Consider the following 22,288-nt stretch of genomic DNA (forward strand, 5'->3'; position numbering starts at 1 on the left):
GAGCTTTAATCCAACGTTAAAGCCACTTGTTGCCCTTTTAATTCGAGCTCTTATTCGGTGGAGAGCCTTTCGCCAGATGGTGCACTTAAAATGCACACCCCCTCTTGGAATCCGAGAGAAAAAAAACAGATCAAATTGACTTTAAGGAGTTTTTGGGCTGAGCGAAAGTTACAAAATACCCTGGAAAAGGGTATGCGTTATGATATGTTCACAATACAATAAAAGCTTTGTATTAAAAATATGGCAAATTTGGATTAAATGTAAACCAACAAAAATTGGATTACCAAATGCCTTGTTTCTGGTACTATTATTTTTGACTCCTTTATAAAGATTTCCAAGAAAATTCTTTAAAATATCGTAGTTTTTCTTGGCTATGTTAAAGAAAAAAGAGCAAATATATTAAAAATATACAAAAAAAAATTTTTTTAAGGTAATAAAATTGATTCTCCACAAATTTCTCATAATTATGAACCCATATCCCTTTAGAACGTTACTTCGCAAGGGCATTTGAAGGTTGGTCTGCAGTACGTAAGCTTTCTTCTATGAGTTGCATTTTTTTAAGGGGCGTTGTTATTTAAAATCGCCACATTCCCTTTTCAGCAAGCCTATCTCAATGGCTCCACCTCCTGGCCCAAGGCCCCTCTTTATATATATTGTACACACAGATCCCTCTTCCCAGGGCACTAATTGCACTTTAACACCCAACACACAAAAACGGCGAGTCGAGAAACGAAGCGAAATGGGAAAGAGACAGCAGTGAAATATTTCAACAGCTTACCTAAATCATGTTGTTGCTATTTACCGTAGCTGTGCTGTTTTTTTTTTTCTTTAGCTATTTTGGCTCATGATTACATAAATTATACCCGTTGACAAAACACAGCCAGCCAGGTTGTGCCAGCCAATTGCCAAAGAGATTTCTCGCGGGCGAAGCAAAAAAAACAAAACCATACACACAGATTTTTCTCAGCCATGTTTATGGGTTAATAACTTCATTTGACCATTTTTCGCTTTTGGGTTGGCACTTTTCTGGTGAGTTTGGCATTTGAGGAATGCGGTCATTCAGGCGGAGAGAACCTCCTGCCACACAAGATCTCCCAAGGAATGGATAAATCCTTTGTAATGGGTCCTAACGGGCGGAAGTCTTTAGCCACATTTTTTAACCTCATTAGTTCAATGATAATTATTACCAAGCAGTCAACAAAAATCATATATTTAAGGATAAGTTAACTAACTAACTTAATCAAAACTTACAACTTACAATAAACTTTTTTTGCAATTTAACTTTTGTAGATTATTTGGCGATCTAAAATACATCAAATTCTGGTTCATTTTCGAAAATAATTTCCTTATTCTCTGGTCGGATTCCTTAGAAATAATGAACTATTTTATTTTAAAAGTAATCTTTCTAAGTAGTAAAAATTCTAAGTACATTCTAAAGGTCATTTGACAAATTAATTGCAAACTTAGTTAAAAAGACCTAGCAACCTATCGTATAAAGCCTCCTATTGTTGGCCTGTAGACCCTTTTTTTTAAGGTTCCCCTGACTTAAAAAAAGCGGTCAGTTAGTCGAAATGTAAGCAAGTGTAATACGATCATAAACTTTGGACAAAGAATCCTAAATCAGTTCTTTCCTTACGTTTATTACTATTGTTAGGAACATCTATCGAATTTCAAAATTTCTATCGAATTAAAAACTTATCTTTCAAGTTTCGTTGTAATATCGCTAATTTTTCCCTTAAAACTTCAATCTATCGATCACATTTGATGTAGGTAACCCATTTAATTCGGTCTTTCAGACCCAATTACCAACCCACTCTTTCCCCCTGTGATTTGACCTTCTGCTTTTGTTGGCTTAATGACCGCATCTTCGTCTCCATACCGTTATCAGAGCTTCAAACTTGTTGGCCATCCAACTTGTTCGATGTGCCAATAACACTAGTTTTGCTGGTAGAGTTTGAACCCTAGATCACAAAAAAAAAGTTAAAAAAAATGTTTACAAGACACTCTTTTTTTAAGAATTTTTTTTTTAATTTTTGGTATCTTTGTGTTCTTAATTAAAACTTGAGTTGCGCTTTACCATTTTAGGTGATATATGTTTTATTTAACAACTATAATGATACCCTTAAATTTTGATTTTTTTTATTCAAGGGTGACATTATTATTTTGAAATAAAACATAGATCACCTAAATTGATTAAGCTGAACTCGAGATATAAATAAAAAGTCGATGATACCAAAACAATTTCTTGAAAATTTTTTTTTTTTTAAGTCCTTAAAAATTTATTGAACTATTTTTTGTGATCTAGGGGTCCAACTATAAAATGAACTACCATCATCCTTCTTGGAGAATTTTCAAAATATTATTTTGTAAGCCAGTGTAATATGCAACAGCTGTGTGGCTGTTGTTGTTGGTGGTCTCGGCTTTGGCTTTTCGGAATTTCGCGGCAAACGGATCGTTCAGTTGACTTCGTGCAACGCAGCCGCGCAGACGCAGGCAGCGGTTCAAAACCTCGATATACACAGATATATATCCATAAGATATCCGATTTATTTTTTTTTCTGAAACACATCCAAAGGATCCCGTGACGCCGTTTTTGTGATCGATGTGCCAAAAGTGCCAGGCTACGTGGGCTAAGAATTGCAAGTAAGCCAGCGAAAAAAAGTGAAGTGAATCGAGAGGTTGAAATTTCGAAAACACCTGTTGCCGGTTACAAAAAATAAAAAATAAAAGAGTACCAAGAGTTCGAAATAAAGTGCACTCAAGTGCATAGTTTTTGCTTTTTTCATTTGCACAATCCACCCACAAAACGTACAAACCAAAACAACCACACTATGAAAACTATGAAATACGTTCGAGATAACAAATAAAAAAGAAGTACAAAAAACATTAACCATAAAGAAAGAGGGGGCTTTGATAAGTAGGCTATATGTTGCACAGGCACAGCAGCAACACTAACGGTTGTTGTTGGGAGATTGTCATTGTGATGATGTTGCTGTTGTTACTGTTGCTGCTGTAACTCTTTCTTTCTTTTTTTTTGCAATGCAAAAGACAATAGAAAGATTTGTCTTTGCGGCATCAACTGGCAGCAACATCTGCAGCAGCAACAACATTTGTTTCTCTATGAGCATTATGCTCTCGTGTAGACATAAAAGAAATTTGCATTTACATTAAAAAAGAAATGAGGCGTAGGGAGACGTCGGCCACGCCCCATTTCGCATAACACCAGCGCACAGCAGCAGCAGCAACAACAGTGCACAGCAGCAACATCTCCGATAACAACAGCAACATTGTATTGGGTGCTCCAAGTCTTACACTAATGGGTTTTGCCAGCACGCATTAAGTTTAAAGGAGGTTTTTAAAAGGAGGTTTTTCGCAACTACTTAATTAAAAGCAGTCATTAAAACTCACTAAAGCTATTTGCAAAAATATATTATATGAAGGATACTATTTTGTTGGCCATTCAATATAAGGCCTGAGAGATAATACATTGTAAACTTTGAAAACATTAACAAAAATAAACAGCTACATAGTTATTATTAAAAGTTTACATTTTTTGTAATAAGAAAAATGTTTAAAAATTCTCTGAAAGACATAAAAACCTTTAAAGTTTTGAAAGACAAATTTACTTTAAATTTTCTTGGGCAACAAAGTTTTAAAATCATTGTGTAAAGTGTACTTTTTTAGCAACTGAACAGCAACATTTTATGAAATGGTAGTTTTTAAGCAATCCCCCAAAAGTCGTAAATATACATGTTTTATTCGATTTGTTGGCTTAATCGGCAGTGCATAGTTTAATTAACATTTGGCACGCACCATTTGCAAGCAACTAGCCACATACAAATACACTGAAATGAACCAGGATACATTTTATTATAACATAATAAGTTGTAATTGAGGTTGTCCAAATTTTATTTCCCTTATAATAAACATATCTATTAAATGGTATGTTTAATTAATTACACCCAAAATTTTGGAGAAAATTTAAATAAAACATATATTTTTTCCTGTGCAACTGCAGTTGGTGGCAAGCATTTCCCTGGGTGTTGTTGCAGCTAAATGAAATTTGCCGCTAGGTTATTATAAACACTTTACCTAGCCATGAGTACTATAATTAATTAATTGCACCATTTGAATACTGTTAGGCGGGTATGGGGATGTTGCTTTGGGCCAAATCGAGTCATTGACACAATGCCATGCCTCGTCTTTTGGCCAAAACTGAAGAATCCAGCCGGCAAATGACTTTGGGACCTGCTGGCCAAGGTGACTGACACCAAATGACACCGACTGACATTGTAATCATGAACCCAACGACTTTATAGCCAAGTCGAGTGGCCAAATAACCGAGTCGCCGACTGAATGACTGGGTGACTGACTGATGTCTGCGTTTGTTTACACTAAATTAGCGCACAAAATCGGCAAGCAAATCACTTTAATTGTCTCAATCATCGTGATAAAGTGGTTGGATGCGTGGGTGCTAAAAGTAGCAAAGCAAACAAAAACTTGAAGACGGCAAAGTGATCAGCGATCAGTGATCATGGCCTTCAGCTGGACAGGAACTCTAATTGGCTTGCATCAAAGCCATTATATTCACAGCATTTTGGAGACAGCTGTGCTCAAAATATTAGTTAATGGCATGTTTAAAAATATGTTTCACATCAGAAAATGTTGGTACAAAAAAAGAATTCAGATATTTCAGATATGGGATATAAGATCTAGGATATAAAATATATATCTTTAGATGTTAGCAAGTGACATACTGATATTTTTTGTACTTAACATCCCTAAGTATTGTCAATTTTAATGTAAATTATATATTTTTTGGCACTTAGAATATTATAAATATTTAAAAAATCATATAGGAATCAGTTACACACCATTTTACAATCTTAAAAATCATAAATTCTAACAGCTTATGAAGTTTTAAAATGGGAATTTTATTTTATTTCCTAAAAATTCAAAATTTAGAATATCTTATAATGAGTATTCCCAAATAACATTTGTTAAACTGTATAAAAATATTTGAGTTATATCTAAACCCATTATTCTTTATTTATCAAAAACCTGCAAATATTTATTACTATGATTTTGAAAAGAGCTGTTGATATTAATTTTTGGCTCGGGCCTAAAAACAACACTTTTTTCTCCACAATAATGACGCATGTCAATAGCAGCAGGAGGAAGACTTGGGGGGGGGGGGGTTTGGATGAACACTCCGGGCCGGGCCAACAGGTTTACCTGGTCCCGGAGCCGCTAAGTAAACTTGTTTGCTGCCGCTGCTGACCCAATTTCGTGCAACTTTTTTCGACATTTTTACAACAATTTTTGTTACTGCTGCCCCGCGGAGGTTTTTCGCACAAAACAAATCACAAAAAAAAAAACGAACCCTAAGAAAAGCAGAAAAACACTGTCGAAGAAATGGGCCCCCAGCTTCCACTTTTCGGATTGAGATACCGAATCCGTATCTGAATCTGCATCTGCGGCAGGAAAGGTTCGGTTTGATAGGCACCTGTTTTTTGTGGTTGGCCCAGTCTCAACCCAACTGGCCTTTCACTTGGCCACCGAAAGAGCGGGTTTTGCGGGTTGGCAATTGAAGTGATAAGAAATCGACATTGAAATTGATTATGTCAGAGTGGCCGGGTTTCAAAACAAATTAACAGAGTGTTATTTATCACCAGAAATAAATAAACAAAATGAATTTGAACCCAAAAGAACACACCTACATTTGTTTACAGCCATATAACCATGGTAAATCCAGCTATAAATGTTATTTTAGTGTAAAAAACTTGTCCACGAAATTAATGTCAACCTTTGGTAATAAAAAAGTAGTTTACAGGCAGTTTCTAAACACATTTTACAAGGCACTGAAGATAATGCTAGTGATGGAAAAACAAATTAGTTTTTACCTTTAAGAACACTTTGTAATATTGTAATTTATTATGGTTCTTATTTTAATGAGTTTTAAAAGGCAATTAACTTAGTAACCTTATTAATTACTAGTATTCATCGTTTTAATTAGGGCTCTTTACAGGGGTATAATAACTTAATTTGACCTATGAAAAAGTTAATGAACTTGTAAGCGAAGTAAATTGATTTTTGTTACCAAGACCAAGGTATCGTTAATCATTCGAAAGAAATGGTCAGTACTTCCCTGTCTTTCGCCACCACCTGTCACTTTTATTTTTTTGTCGGGACCCCCGGGCATCCCTTCACCTGTCTACCTTTCTATGTATATCTCACACTCATTAATACCAGGTATGTAAATTGTAAGTTTCTCACCCACAGCTCCTAAAAAGAAAACGAGGTGCATTCCACCCTCTAGTCGAAAAAAAAGAAGAAGAAACCCCTCTCTTATTTGTAAACTGGATAGACAGGCGCTAAATGCCGTTGGATATTTCAACACCCGCTCGATAACAACTCAACAACAACTGGGGATACCACAACAACCATGTGCGAACAGCTCCCTCGGCCAAATATAGCCAAAGCTATTGAGTTTCGATCTGGGCTTGAACCCCTCAGCTCAGCTTAGCCCGGCTCAGATACAAGAAATGCTCGCAATACAATCGAAATGAAACGAAACCCATTTCGTATGTCTTTGCCCAATCGAGGACGCCAATTACGAATACCCCAAAAATCCAAAAATACAAATGTAAAATAAAAAACCATAGGTCCACCGGTTACGTCAGTGGTTGGTAGTACAGCAAAAGCGCGAGTATTGTTGTAATCCAACCAAAAAAAAACGGCCGACGAATTTGAAAGACAAACAAATGAAAGATGGTTGCATTTACGTGGCTCACATTATAAACCATAAAATGAAAAGCCGCTAACAATCCCCCTTTTGTCGCTATTGGCCGCAATATCGTCAAGGTCGTTGTCGCAGTGTTACCATCCAAAATTGGTCGGGAAATCCCTATGGTTTGGAGTGGTAGTGGGGGGGGGGGGGTTAGGATTAGTGCAATACAAACAACTGTTGCAACCGAATGCATTCGAAAAGGCAGTTAGGCAAATCAGATCGGAATTGGTTAATGTTTTCAGATTTTCAACAACCAGAACATGCAAGAAGTTTTGCAAACGATAATAACACTCTTTGGTTGGTTAAGCATATGATATTTGGGTAAATTATGTTAGGGAGTTGCTAAATGCTATAGTCTCGCAACATTAGATCTAAAAGAAGCTAAAAGATACAAGCCTTTTCTTGTAAGACCTCTATAAAGTGTAATAATGGAACTGTTAGAAGGTATATTCTGTCTATAATTTTAGAACTTTTTTTCTTATAATCAAAGTTCTTTTTTTTCTTAAGAATTTAAGTTGGAGTTTATATTCATAAACTTTATACCATTTCTCATTCACTTTTTGTTTTTTTCAGTTGGCTTACGAAGAGCACAAGGAAAGCACTAAAGGATTGACAGAGAACCGTATAAGGATCAAAAGTTCCAACACTATATTATCTACAAGAAGGAGCTAAGAAGCAGAAGAAAAAATGAACAATATTAAGAACAATAATTTCTTAATAATCTAGAAACGGATTATCTAAAGTGGAATTGTGAAAAAACAAAAGTATACGACGTAAAGCAAAGGATAAACATATATATTGACAATTAAAGAGGCAGTCTAGTTTCCGAAAACCCATACTAAATGGTAAACATCCCAAAAAGAAATTCCTACGAGTAATCAAAAAGGAAAGCTCAAAGCACAGTGGCACAAAGCACTCAAGCAAAGCGGCCTTGAAAGCAAGCAAAGCCTAGTAAAAATCGGGCACTACCAGAGCCCCGCCATGCACAAAAGAAAGAAACGCTAGATCTTAGAGAGTGAGCAGAAGAAAGAGCACAGAAAACTAGCCCGAAGAACCAAGGGACAAGAAAGCAAATACCCATCCCAATCAGGGTAAAATCACACCCAGCACTGAAGTAGAAAGCCCTGCCTCAAGATGGTGCTAAACCTCCTGTTCATAACCACTGTGATCAAGTCCACATTCGGTGTGGTGACCACGGGTCTCTGGCTAATTCCCCTCATGCTGGCCGCCATCACATACTATCGCTACGATGCCGTGGACCCCGAATCGAGACCCCTGGACCAACTGAATCTCTTTCCCGAGTACGATTTCATAGTGGTGGGCAGTGGTTCGGCGGGTGCTGTGGTGGCCAATCGTCTGAGCGAGGTGCGAAAATGGAAAGTACTGCTGATAGAAGCCGGTCCCGATGAAAACGAGATCTCGGATGTACCATCGTTGGCGGCCTATTTGCAGCTGAGCAAACTGGACTGGGCCTACAAGACGGAACCCTCGACGAAGGCCTGTCTGGGAATGCAGAACAATCGATGCAATTGGCCGAGGGGTCGAGTCCTAGGCGGCAGTTCGGTACTCAACTATATGCTCTATGTGCGTGGCAATCGCAATGACTACGATCACTGGGCCTCGCTGGGTAACCCCGGCTGGGATTACGACCATGTGCTGCGGTACTTCAAGAAATCGGAGGACAATCGCAATCCCTACTTGGCTAACAACAAGTATCACAATCGTGGAGGACTGCTGACTGTTCAGGAATCCCCCTGGCACTCTCCTTTGGTCGCCGCCTTTGTGGAGGCCGGAACTCAGATGGGCTATGAGAATCGTGATATAAATGGCGCCAAACAGGCGGGCTTTATGATAGCCCAGGGAACCATTCGCAGGGGTTCGAGATGCTCCACCGCGAAGGCCTTCCTGCGACCCATACGTTCGCGCAAGAACTTCCATCTATCGATGAACTCCCATGTAACCCGCATCATTATAGAACCAGGAACGATGAGGGCCCAGGCGGTGGAGTTTGTGAAACACGGCAAGGTCTATAGGATAGCAGCCAGGAGGGAGGTGATCCTCTCGGCAGGGGCCATCAACACGCCGCAACTGATGATGCTATCTGGCTTGGGACCTCGAAAACATCTCGAAAAGCATGGCATACGAGTCTTACAGGATCTGCCCGTGGGTGAGAACATGCAGGATCACGTGGGAATGGGCGGCCTGACCTTTCTGGTGGACAAACCCGTGGCCATTGTCCAGGATCGCTTCAACCCCACAGCCGTGACCTTTCAGTATGTGCTCCGCGAACGAGGACCCATGACCACTTTGGGCGGAGTCGAGGGCCTGGCCTTTGTCCACACACCCTACTCGAATCGCAGTCTCGACTGGCCGGACATTCAATTTCATATGGCACCAGCCTCCATTAATTCTGATAATGGAGCTCGGGTGAAGAAGGTGCTGGGTCTGAAGGAATCGGTGTACCAAGAGGTGTACCATCCCATAGCCAACAAGGACAGTTGGACGATAATGCCACTGCTGCTGAGGCCCAGATCGAGGGGTTCCGTCAAGCTGCGTTCGGCGAATCCCTTTCACTATCCCCTCATCAATGCCAACTATTTTGACGATCCGCTCGATGCCAAAACCCTGGTGGAGGGTGCCAAGATAGCCCTGCGAGTGGCTGAGGCCCAGGTGTTCAAGCAGTTCGGCTCGAGATTATGGAGGAAACCATTACCGAACTGCAAACAGCACAAGTTCCTGTCCGATGCCTATCTGGAGTGCCACGTGAGGACCATTTCGATGACCATCTATCATCCATGTGGCACCGCCAAAATGGGACCCGCCTGGGATCCCGAGGCTGTGGTGGATCCTCGCCTGCGGGTCTATGGTGTTCGTGGACTCAGGGTGATTGATGCCAGCATTATGCCCACGATTAGTAGTGGAAACACCAATGCGCCGGTAATCATGATAGCGGAAAAGGGAGCCGATCTCATCAAGGAAGACTGGCTAACGAATCCCGAGTATAAAGTCAAGCGACAGACCCATATATCAAGAGATGCCCAGGCAGCTGGGAGCAGCATTCAAGGCATTATCGCCCTGCCCACCAGCAATATCACTCAAAGCGACAGCAGCAACATCGAGAGCAACTTCCTCAACAGCAGCAGTCACCTAAACATCAGCAATTTTAGCAACAGCAGCAACTTTAGCAACATCGACAGCAGCAACTTCACACTCAACTATGTGGATAGTTAGTGACCTAAAGATGGGTTATATATAAACAGAAGGGCTCCAATCAGCTCCAGATTTTGTGCTCAGGGCTCGGTTAGCTTTAAACACTCACAAAGTGTCCACAACGAGAAACAACACAAAATGTTTGCCATTGCTAAAGTAAATTGTTGAGAAGGTTGAATGAGAACTCAACTAAAGCCAGAATGTGATTCTAAAACTTAGGAACTCACAGAAAATTCTCTACTGAAACCAGAAACTATCTAATATTCAACCATGAGTTTATCTTAATCATGGGATCCACCAAAAAAATATCTACTAAATTGCCTACACAACTTTTCTACAAGCTACTAAAGTTCATTTGTATAGGAAGGCATTTTGTAAGGCCCATAAAAATGATTACAAAATCCCACTATTGAACCAGAAGCTGTTGGCAACTATAACTTGTTGCTTCTACTTTATGGAACCATTAAAACAGCTCTTTATAAAAGGTTTACGTCTGAGACTAAAACTTTATACTTCAAGCTGTTGCTAGTTCAAATCTGTCTTTTATTAAGACAATGATTAAACAACAAAGTGTTCTTCATTAAGAAATCCACACAATCAATGCGGAAGATGCAAAACATGGTTCTTTAAATTCGAATCCAGAAAAGTCAAGGTACAATAAGGGACTTTAAAAAGGAGAGGTTTCGCAACTCGTACTCCCCACTGAATCTCATCGCTTGACATCCTCAAAAACTCCACGCAACGATCCTTTGCAAGACGGAATCCAGAAATCGAGTCATAGATTAAATGCTTATGCTGTATTCCTAGATATATTAAGTAATTGTTGTCCTCTTTCTTTTTTTTTTGTTTATGTATTATTTATGATAAGCTAGTGGTAGATAATTTAATATTGTTTGACTATTTTTAGGACACTCCCATAAAAGCATTATTTAAATGACATTCTATTTAATAAATTAAATTTGCATAAAACATTAAAGGCGAAACGGTAGTTATTTGCTGACAGCCAAAAAGCAGGCAACGGAAATGAGGTAAGCAAATTGGTTTTGGTCGAAATAAAAAGCATGAGAAATGACTCATCGCGTGGTTAGGTGTATTTTGTAGGTAAAATTAATTTGAGGCATGGGCGTATTCATGGGGGTTTTGAGTTAACATCCCTCTCTTGCAGGACAAATGCTATGGAAAGCATTGTGTTGCAAAGTATGCTTCAAAAAATTTTGTTTTGAAGGTTTTCTATGTTGGTTTTCCTCTCAATCAAGCCTAAATACGCCTGGGGGTTCCCATCTAAATCTAATCCCAGCTACGCCACTGATTCGAGTACTTATTTTTGTGATGTATTTTCAATTTAATCAATAGATAGTATAGCAAAAGCTCTTTTAATGCCACGTACTATGTGCATTTCATTGTGCACTAACTAAGTATTCATTAATTTTGTATATATTTTAGGGTATATATTTTTTTTCTAATCTATAATGTATAGTATGCATCACACACATTGAGTGACAACTGAATAAACCAACCCAAATGGGAAAGTATTCACGAATATTCAACTAAGTATAGGCGGGCATCTTTCGATTTATATACCATAGCCTAACATTTGGGCGCGGCAATAAAAAAGACCTAACAGCACGCAACATTCTTGTGTAGAAAATATGTATATTTAATTACCAGTAGACAAACCCAGTTTTTAACTAGTCGCAGCAACGCCCAACGAAAAGAGTACATACAAAATATAAAGCTATTAACTAGTCACCAATCGAAGTGTTATAAATCATATTTTTGACAGCCGCAAAACCACAACCTTGGTCAATAATTTTCTTGCGATCGGAAGCCGGAAATGGCCAACGGAACTTGGTCTAATCAACTCAAATTATAGTCACTTTGGATGTCTTTTTCCGGACTTACTATAAATCGAAGATGTGTTAAGTGGTCCCTGTCCCACTTTTTACGTTCTAATTGACCGGCAAAAAAAAACGCATATTATAATCATATTAGCCGAAGCTGAGCACAAAAACCAGATTTTATGGCTAATTAATGGAAATGTCCAAGACGCAGCGCACATTTACAGAAAACATGGTCAACAAATCACACGTTTTAATGGACGAGTGGTTCTGGCAAGTTCAAGGTCTTATTTTGGTATCTTATGTGGAGAGGTAGCTTTGCTTTTGAGGTGTGATCTTATCATTTGAAAGAAGCTTTTAAGAGAATCATAGTTAATCTTTTGACTATCTTAAGTATCTTTGGGATTAAAATAAATTCTTTTTGAAATACAAAATAGCATAAGACATTAAGTCATGGCTTTTATATTACGTATACGCCCTGTTAGCTTTTCATTTAGAAGCTAATAATTTGTATAAGCTTTATATAATTTAACTATATTTTTTGTAACCTTTTAATAAGTGTAATTTAATTTGACCTTTATTTTTAAAAAGAGAAGATTTTCCCTGTAGTTATTTAATAAGTATTAATAACGTATACGCCCTGTTTCCAAATAAGACGTATAAGTACAGTAAATTTAATAATTTCTGGTAAGAACATTGATTTCTCAAAAAAGCAGTATCCACTAGTCGAATCCACTGCGACTGTCAAGTTCTGGCTCGTTTCGGTTAATTATTTCAGCCACGCCCCCCTAAAAATAAGAGGTATAGAGAACGGGGTAAACGAAATGGAGCCCCAATGTCTACGTGACCGATTGTAATTTCGCCACGAGATCAGTTCGACGGATTTGCCCTAGACATATGTGTCCACACGCATATGAATCTACGGTGATTTCTCGGCCAAAAACGCAATAAACCCAAGCGTATGCAAAATTGGCAAGATAGTATGCGAAAAATTGAATGGGGCAAAGTGGGTCATTGGCCAGCGGAAGTATCTGCGGATCATCTGCAGAAAATAAAAGATAACTTCCGGATTGATGTGTTACCGTTCCAGTTAGAGGTCAGTCAACTTGTTGTGCTCTCCGTTAGACAAGCGATCGTGTCCGAGCAGTTGACCCAGACCCAATGAACTTGATCTCTGGCTCGGTGTTCAGTGTTCGGTATTCAGCTATTTCCATACTTCACCACAAAAATCCAAGCAGCCACTCACCTGTAAATAAAAAATAGAAGAAATACATTGATTAGGCTCGATAAGTCATGAAAAAACTAAGAATAACCCATTGTATGAGATTACAGCATAAATATTCATGGCAACAAGGCAGCATTCTTTTTATCTAGCGGAAGTATCTTGATTTTTTGTTGGGTTTCTTTGGGTTATTATCATTTCACGGCCCTGGTTCATGATTAGTGACCCATATACACGATGTGGAGTGCCCCCACAGAGCCGAATAGCCAGTTCTTTAAGTTGTTACAAAGGTGCCAATCAAGTTATAATTCGATTTAAAAGCAAACCAAAAATTCTTAGTCACTTTGGCCGACCTTGAGGCACGGAAACTTTAGGCTAGACATCGAGTTTTATGATTCAGTGGTAGGTTTTTTTTCATTATTAAGAACTATCAAGTGGAGGTTCTTCGCTTATTGAGTCAGTGATTTGCACAACAGTAAGTGGTAGTTAGTGAAGGGAATTTATCGGAATTTAATCTATAAGTTGTAAAGAGTGGTATTTTCCATAACTATATTATATTATTTACTTCTATTGTTATTTATTTATAGCATTTCCGTTTGCTAATCTTGATCCATGAACCCCTGTTTCATCCTCACATTGCGCAGATATTTTCCATCAACTTCCTGACTTCATCAACTGTTGTTTTTTCTGAACTGAGTGTTGGCGTCACGTAGTCAATTGGCCATTGATCACAACAACCGCACCGTATAGTGGACTTCAGATCAAATAATTGCACACTTTAATGTGCCTTAGTGCTTGGCAAACAATAATGTTATCTGCCCAAACTCTGGCTGTGTATCTATTTGGACTGTATCTGTATCTATAGGTGCGTTGGCGTATAGCAATTATGCGCATTATGATCGTATCAAAATGTTATTCAACTTCTGTTCTGCTTTGTCATGTCAATCATCTGCAAATCAATCGATTTGCTGCGGCTTAAGAGTCCACTTTTGTGGCAGGGGAAGTCTCAATAATTGATTCATATGCTCGGCTTGACTTCCTACAACAAAATACGTCGGTTTCCTTTGTGACCCAATCATGGAAATCACAATGAAATGTAATCAGATTTGAAGATAATAATTTATTATAGATGTTTAAGCCACCAATAATGAGTCAGTGCTTAAGGTACCTTCTCATGCTGAACTTTCAATGAAAGATGTAAACTAATCAAGCTACCTCAAAGATACTTCCTACAACAAAATGCGTCGGTTTCCTTTGTGACTTAATCATGGAAAACACAATGAAATGTAACCAGATTTGAAGATAATAATTTATTGTGAGTATTAAACCCACATATAATGAGTCAGTGTTTAAGGGAACTTTTCTGCAGAACTTTTAATGAAAGATTTAAACTAAGTCCAAGCTCTATATTCGGTTAAACTAACTATATATCACATATTCAACTACCATATTCTTCACACAAATAGCTTATAATCTTTGAAAGAATCTTCGGAATGCATTATATTTTATAAAGTTGTGGAACTTTCAACACTTCGCGGCTTAGTTGGGGTTTTTGAAATCGCATTGGGCTCTGAGAACTGACCCATCAGATAGACACCCTTTGGCTGGGATCCCGGACTTTGCCAGCAGTTCTTATACCAGGCTGCCTGCTGACGACTTAATCCTAATCCAGCGGCTATCCCCATAGAACATTGATGCAAACTGCGGGCCAGAAGACGAAGGAATCCACCAAAACGGTGGGATGGAATCGGTTCCGGCAGGACAAAGGAGTTCAATGTTTGAGGGGGAGGCCTTTGGACCTTCAAGTACATAAGTGCAGTCTCATCCAAGCCATCATCGCAGGCATCATCGGTATCGGCACCCGCATCATAGCCATTATCCGAAGGACTACAATTTCGATACTGCAAACTAGATGCACTGGGCTCCAGACCCAGGGTTTCCGTGGAATCGCTGCCTATCTGCAAACTTTTTAGATACTTCCCCGAACCACTAGGCTCACTGTCGGAACTCTTTGAACTCGAAGGTCTCCTAATCGGGAGTCCCACCTTGGTATTACTCCTAATCCTAGGCTTACGTTCCTTTACAGCCGGTCTGGACATTTTTACCCAAGGTTTCTGGTCTACTTTATATTATTTTTGAATTTTGATTGCCCTGGAATGACCTACTCAAAATCAAGATAAACTTATAAAGTCAGCTTAAAGCTTTTTACAAAAAATAGCTCTTAAAAAGAATAGGAATATGTTTAACTAAAAACAAAATCCGAAATTAGTTGAAAAGATTTGTTTTGAAAACATTTAACTAAAAACGGATACTTTTGTGTAAAGTACCCTTCTAATTACCACAAAAAACTTAAGATCTGTAATAAATCTGCAGATAATGAACGTGCACGGAAGCTTGACGAAATAGGAAACACCCACTTCGTCTAAAATACTCATAAAACTTTTTTTGCCTGAGGGAGCTAAGTGTAAAAGGCAAACGACCGAACGTTAATGAAATTGGAAAAAGGTTTGTTTCTGGTATTATTTTAGGAGAGAACAAACATTATTTAACAAAATCTGAAACCTTGAGTAGATGTTTACCACTAGATTTGGCTAGATTCATTCATATAACATCGAGCCTCTTAGTTTTTGCAAATATTTACTGGTATTTTTGTCTCTTTTATATGTAACAAAATGCTAGAAACAGGTTTTTGGTTTTAATCAGGAATCAAATCTGTTAACTTTTTTTTTACCGGCAAATATTACCACATCTAAAACAGTGTCTATGCAAATTTATGGAAGTGAACGAATCGCTTTGTCATGATGATCGAACGCAACGCAATTAATCGCCAAAAGTAATGGCGAAAAAACCTATAAGACGCGTTTTACGATTAAGTTAAGAACATTTTATGGCCAGCACATTTTCATCACTTCTGCCAGTCATTCGGCAGATTTTCAAACTATCAGCTGTATCAACATGGCTTAAATCACATTTAATTACAAGATATACAACAGATCCTTCGTTTAGATGATTTGGCATCCTGTTACCACGATCGAATGCCATGGGCTAGCAGCCAATGAGTGTCAAAAACCCACTAAAGACATGGTCGAGGCCCCAAAATAAAAATTGTCAGTCAGTGCAAAGAGCAACTTGGCCAAAATCAGCAGTTGCCAACTACGAAAACTCGGTCAAAGACAACGAGTTTGCTTAAATTCTTGACTTTATGCGAACAGAAATAGTCGTTGCTGCTGTTTCTGCGCCAGCACAATACCTATCGATAGTAAGAGTCAAAGCTTTAATTGCCGTTAGCAGAATGCACTGGGAGAAAAAGAGTACCAAGTCCCTAAGTGGGTGATTTAGTACCTACACAGAAAGAGGAACATAAAGATATATTGTATATTAGCATGGTACATTTATAAAATATCAATTTCCCCTCCTTAAAAATTCTCTTTAATCGAAAAAGTGAGAAAAAATCTAGATATAATTTCAAGACAAGAGACAGCAATATTAAAAACTCTCCAAATTAGAAAAAAAGAGCAAAAAGCAAGATGGCGATATTCGCCGATATCAAAATGATAAACCCGGATCTAGGTAGAATTGGTACTTAGTTTAATCAAAATGATCATCATATCTTATACATTTTTCTGTATTTGTATTTAATTATATTTGAGTTATAAAGATAACAGATTACCATATGATCTTGGAAAACAAAATAAAGGTGGGTTTATAAAGACAAAACTACATTGTATCATATTGTATTACAATGAAATACCATAATTTCTTGATTATATACATATTTGTACTAGTTTTCACCTCTTGGTATTTCTACTTTTGTTATATTCGATTTCCTAATAATTTTTCTCAATGCATATAATCGAATGGCAGCTCAACGAACTTGAAGTCCGCGAATCGCAGACGAATTGCGAAATTGGAAGCCGCGGTGCTTTTGCAGCCTTGACTCCAAAGTGTCCAGTGAGTTGGTTGGGCTTGAATGTCAACGGTTTGGTTCTCGATTGCCTGGGGCCCTCAGAAAGTTTGCAAAAGGGTTCTTAACGTCGAGAACCTCATTTGGTATTCCAGTCAGGTTCGCTTGAAACTGCAATTCCTTCGATGATGCGATATTTTACCATCCTGGTATCGCGGAATCTCTGGACAATGTCCTTCGACTAACCATATTCCATCAGAACGATGGCATTTGGGGCGGAGACCACATCAAAAAACTATTAAGATCTTTTTAATTTATTTTTGTTTTGTTTTGTTTTCTTTTAGTATGTCATACGGTTGCGGTCGGCTGGCCAAGTTTACGTTGCCAAGTTTCCAAGTCTCCACTCACGAGTGGGCCGGGTATCTTGGCATTTTTCACGGCGTCTTCCAAACTGCCAATCGACTCTCTTGGGTTCTCCCATTCTAAGCTCACGAATTCACATGCAAGCGGAAATAATTATAAAAATTATTCGCTAAACAATGCGGCAAGCAAAAAAAAAAATTAAAAAACAAACATAACATGCCTCCAAGTCCATTCACCATTTACCAGGGAGTATAATTAGAAACAACTGATGATCGTTTGCCGGCGATTATTTGGTAACAAATCAATAAATTAATAGATAAATAGTTTACATGAGTTCATCAGCTGCAGGGATTTATTACCATATATGGTTGAGTAACATTCTGACGATCATAGAATCTCTTACATAATACATACCCAAAGTGGTAATATTGTAAGTATTTATTTTTAAGATGAGAAGTTAGTGGTAAATTCACTTTTGATAATAAACTGTTTCCAGTTCCGTCATGCAATATTCAGACAAATATTTCCTATTTTATAAATACTCTCTTTAAACTTGAGTTCTAGTAAGTTCTTAAGTAAGTCTCCTTATGAATGAAATGATTTTCTAAAAATTATCAATTATTATTATGAGTTGCCGTTGTTAAATATATTCTGTTGTTTCCCTGCTATAATCCTATAATATTGATTTTATAATTACACCAGTTACAGTGTTTACCGCCACCTCTAAATTAACTTTGAAGTTTTTTTCCGTTCGAACCCATTGATATGATTATTAGATCAGACCCGTTATTAAGTGACTTCTGTATTCAGCACACAATTTAAGCTACCCCTTGTGCATTCCCACTGCATTTTGGATGGAATGTTTACGATCTTTGATCGATCGATTGATCGATGTACTACACAAATGATATTCACTCCGTGTTCTCTGGCTAAAATGACCCGAACTGGACTGATAGCTCGGCTTAAGAGCCGTAATTGTCAACGGTGCAGGGCCCCCTCCCTAGAACCCAGTTGCAGTTCAGTTCAGTTCAGTTCAGTTCCCCCAGCCTCGGGGCTTTAGTTCTGCTCTTTACTCAGCGGGCCAGTCGATCGCGACAGTCGAGTGAGTCCGGCTGCAAGGTGATGACGCTCCAATGACTTCGCCACGGAACCTCATCAGAACCATTCTCGGCCTCTGGCTCTCGGGATTGTCGCTGGTTTTGGCCCAAAGCAACGATGGCAATGTCGTCTTCGATATGCTGGAGATGTACCGGCGTGGTCAGAGCCAACTGGATCTGGAGAATCTAGACGAGGGTCAGCAGTTGGCGGCCAAATATGATTTTATAGTGGTTGGCGCCGGAACTGCGGGTTGTGCCCTTGCAGCCCGCCTCTCCGAGAATCCCAAGTGGCGTGTGCTGCTACTGGAGGCTGGGGGTCCCGAAAACTATGCCATGGACATACCCATCGTGGCCCATCTCCTGCAGCTGGGCGAGGTGAACTGGAAGTACAGGACGGAACCCTCTAATAACTATTGCCTGGCCATGAACGACCATCGCTGCAATTGGCCACGTGGTAAGGTAATGGGTGGCAGCTCCGTACTCAACTACATGATGTACACCCGGGGCAATCGCAGGGACTACGATCGCTGGGCCAGCCTGGGCAATCCCGGCTGGAGCTACGAGGAGCTGTTGCCCTATTTTAGGAAATACGAGGGTAGCGCCGTTCCCGATGCCGAGGAGAACCTGGTGGGTCGCCAGGGACCGGTGAAGATTAGCTATTCGGAGACCAGGACGCCGATTGCCGATGCCTTTGTTCGGGCCACCCAGGATGCGGGCCTGCCTCGAGGGGATTACAATGGGGAGTCACAGATTCGGGTCTCCTATCTGCAGGCCAATATCTACAATGAGACGCGTTGGAGCTCCAACCGGGCCTATCTCTATCCGATCAAAGGAAAGCGCAGGAATCTGCAAGTGAGGAAGAACGCCCTGGTCACCAAAGTGCTGATTGATCCGCAGACAAAGACAGCCCTTGGGGTGATGGTCCAGGTCGGTGGCAAATCTCTGAAGATCCTGGCCAGAAAGGAGGTCATCCTGTCGGCGGGAGCCATCAATACACCCCAACTGCTGATGCTCTCGGGCGTGGGACCCTCCAAACATCTCCGCGAGATGGGCATCAAGCCCCTGGCCGATCTGGCCGTGGGCTATAACCTCCAGGATCACATTGCGCCGGCGGTGAGCATGCTGTGCAATGTGAGTTCCCTTCAGATCAGTGACATGTTTAGCGTGGAGGCGATGGCTCAGTTCCTTCAGGGACGCGGTGTTCTCAGGATTCCCGGAGGCGTGGAGGCAATATCCTTCTACGCCCTGGACGACTCCCGGAATCCCGATGGCTGGGCGGATATGGAGCTATTCGTGGTCGGCGGTGGACTCCAAACGAACACGGCCCTTCGGCTAGCCCTGGGCATCCAGTCGGACATCTATGAGAATATGTTCGGGGAACTGGAACGCCAGAATGCCAATGGTTTCCTGATATTCCCCATGATCCTGCGAGCCAAAAGCAGGGGTCGCATCAAGCTGAAGAGTCGAAATCCCGAGGAGCATCCTCGGATCTATGCCAACTACTTTGCCAATCCCTATGACTTGAACATCACGGTTCGGGGCATTGAGCAGGCAGTGAGTCTATTGGATAAGCCGGCCTTTAAGGCGATTGGAGCAAGGCTTTTCGAGAAACGCATCCCAAGTTGTGCGAAGTACAAATGGAAGAGCAGCGCCTACTGGGCCTGCTATGCCCGCCACTTCACCTTCACCATCTACCATTATTCAGGAACCGCCAAGATGGGTCCTCGGGCGGATCCCTCGGCGGTGGTGGACGCCCGACTGCGGGTCCATGGGATCGAAAACCTTCGGGTGGTGGATGCCAGCATTATGCCCTACTTGATCTCGGGTCATCCGAATGGACCGGTGTACCTAATAGCAGAAAAGGCAGCCGATATGATCAAGGAGGATCATAACTTTGTGTAGAGCAAACTATTCTTAATGGGCAGCAAAATGTATTATAATCGTGGGTTGATCTTTAGTCCTTAACAACAATGTACATATATTCCTTTCTGTGAGTGATTTCTAGTGAATTAAAGATGCAAATACAGTACAAATTACGCAATTAAACTTTCTATTGGCAAGGGATAATTAAAAAAAAGTAATATTATTCATTCCTCAGTTATACAAGTTGTAAAACAAAATATACATCACAATTAAAAAAAGGAAATGACAAGTACATTAAAAACTAATTCTAAGATAGTCATTTCTCTTAATGATTGCTTTCATGATTTACAGATTTATTTAAAAATAATTAATAACGATCACTACATCGTTAATAACACGTGGAAACTATGAATAATATTATGATTGATAAGCTGTCAAGAACATGTAATTATACCCGTTACTCGTAGAGTAAAAGGGTATACTAGATTCGTCGGAAAGTATGTAACAGGCAGAAGGAAGCGTTTCCGACCCCACAAAGTATATATATTCTTGATCAGGATCACTAGCCGAGTCGATCTAGCCATGTCCGTCTGTCCGTCTGTCCGTCTGTCCGTCTGTCCGTCTGTCCGTCTGTCCGTCTGTCCGTCTGTCCGTCTGTCCGTCTGTCCGTATGAACGCTGAGATCTCGGACACTATGAGAGTTACAATACTGGGATTAGGCACGCAGATTCCTGAGATTCCTGCGCAGCGCAAGTTTGTTTCAGCACAGTGCCACGCCCACTCTAACGCCCACAAACCGCCCAAAACTGTGGCTCCTACAGTTTTGATGCTAGAATAAAAATTTTAACTGAAATGTATTGTTCTCATCAATACCTATCGATTGACCCAAAAAAAAGTTTGCCACGCCCACTTTAACGCCCACAAACCGCGAAAACCTGTGACGCCCACAATTTTCATGCTAGATAAAAAATTTTAACTGAAATGTATTGGTCTCGTCGATACCTATCGATTGATCCAAAAAAAAATTTGCCACGCCCACTCTAACGCCCATAACGCTTAAATCTGTATACCGCCGGTAGGTGGCGCATTTTAATCTCGCTTTGCTGCTTGCATATCTCCATATAGCTGAGTAACGGGTATCTGATAGTCGAGGTACTCGACTATAGCGTTCTTCCTTGTTTTAATTCTGTTTAAAAAAAAAAAGATATAATTACAGTTACAATAAATCGATTAGAGATTTGTAATTTACATTTGCAAAGGGGGTCTAGAGTATTAAACTTTTCGCTGTCTATCAGATTATTTTCATGGTACAATATTTATAGTAAAAATGTAAATCAAAAATGAAGTAAAATAGTAGATGTTTTTAAAAAAAATATTTAAAATGGTAACTATATAACGAAAATATTTAGCATTTTGTCTTATTTGGTTGATTTTTGGATATTTATTTCGGTACAAGAATAATTTAATTATTCATAATCTTGCCATGCTTATATAATAATGATATTCCATGAACTTGATGACTAAAACTTAAAAGCTGTCTAGCCGAAAGCCACCTAGAACCATCAAGTTATACAATATGTGAATAATTTAATGGGGTCTGGTTTGATGTTTACCCAAAGACGACAGGTTCTTCGCAGAGCCCCGCCCGAATTCTTCTCCCAGAACCGCAGAATCACGATGAGTCTATGTTAATTGCAACCCAAATCCAAGATCGAAGAGGATCCAATGGTCTAGCCATTGGAGGCCCTTAAATGTTTTGACTCCGGCTTCCGCATCTCATCCACCAGATGCTAACGATTGTCGATCGTTGATCGGCTGAAGTCAATGCCAGATTCCGATTCCGAATCAGCTTCAGATCGTAGAGCTTTCGATTTCAACTGGCTTTTGCTTTTCGTCTTTGTCTGCGCAGCTCGTGGGCATGTGAACGTGTCCATAGTCAAGTCTTCGAAAGATTTTCAAGTCTTTGAAGATTCTTGGCGGGCCGAAGCCGAGATCCAAGAT

At 39.7% G+C, this 22,288-nt stretch overlaps 4 protein-coding genes across 10 annotated transcripts in view; 2 read left to right on the forward strand and 2 right to left on the reverse strand.

The window, feature by feature from the left end:
- Positions 1 to 22,288, reverse strand: part of Flo2 (flotillin-2) — a 108,000-nt gene that overhangs the window by 70,222 nt on the left and 15,490 nt on the right. The gene's annotated exons all lie outside the window — the stretch shown is intronic.
- On the forward strand, positions 2,453 to 10,976 carry LOC108005273 (glucose dehydrogenase [FAD, quinone]). The gene is made up of 2 exons (XM_017068462.4): positions 2,453 to 2,643; positions 7,364 to 10,976. Exon 2 carries the CDS (start codon positions 7,925 to 7,927, stop codon positions 10,019 to 10,021), a length of 2,097 nt encoding a protein of 698 aa, XP_016923951.2. The 5' UTR covers positions 2,453 to 2,643; positions 7,364 to 7,924; the 3' UTR covers positions 10,022 to 10,976.
- Positions 14,566 to 15,225, reverse strand: LOC118878405 (uncharacterized). The gene has a single exon (XM_036821299.3). The coding sequence runs from the start codon at positions 15,157 to 15,159 to the stop codon at positions 14,566 to 14,568; it is 594 nt and encodes a 197-aa protein (XP_036677194.2). The 5' UTR covers positions 15,160 to 15,225.
- Positions 18,399 to 20,460, forward strand: LOC108005281 (glucose dehydrogenase [FAD, quinone]). The gene has a single exon (XM_017068471.4). It carries the CDS (start codon positions 18,461 to 18,463, stop codon positions 20,324 to 20,326), a length of 1,866 nt encoding a protein of 621 aa, XP_016923960.2. The 5' UTR covers positions 18,399 to 18,460; the 3' UTR covers positions 20,327 to 20,460.

The sequence above is a fragment of the Drosophila suzukii genome, chromosome X (assembly GCF_043229965.1).
Source record: "Drosophila suzukii chromosome X, CBGP_Dsuzu_IsoJpt1.0, whole genome shotgun sequence".
NCBI lineage: Eukaryota > Metazoa > Arthropoda > Insecta > Diptera > Drosophilidae > Drosophila > Drosophila suzukii.

Coding starts and splice junctions, on each gene's coding strand:
- LOC108005273 (XM_017068462.4), top strand. CDS start 7,925: ATGGTGCTAAACCTCCTGTTCATAACCACTGTGATCAAGTCCACATTC.
- LOC118878405 (XM_036821299.3), bottom strand. CDS start 15,159: ATGTCCAGACCGGCTGTAAAGGAACGTAAGCCTAGGATTAGGAGTAAT.
- LOC108005281 (XM_017068471.4), top strand. CDS start 18,461: ATGACTTCGCCACGGAACCTCATCAGAACCATTCTCGGCCTCTGGCTC.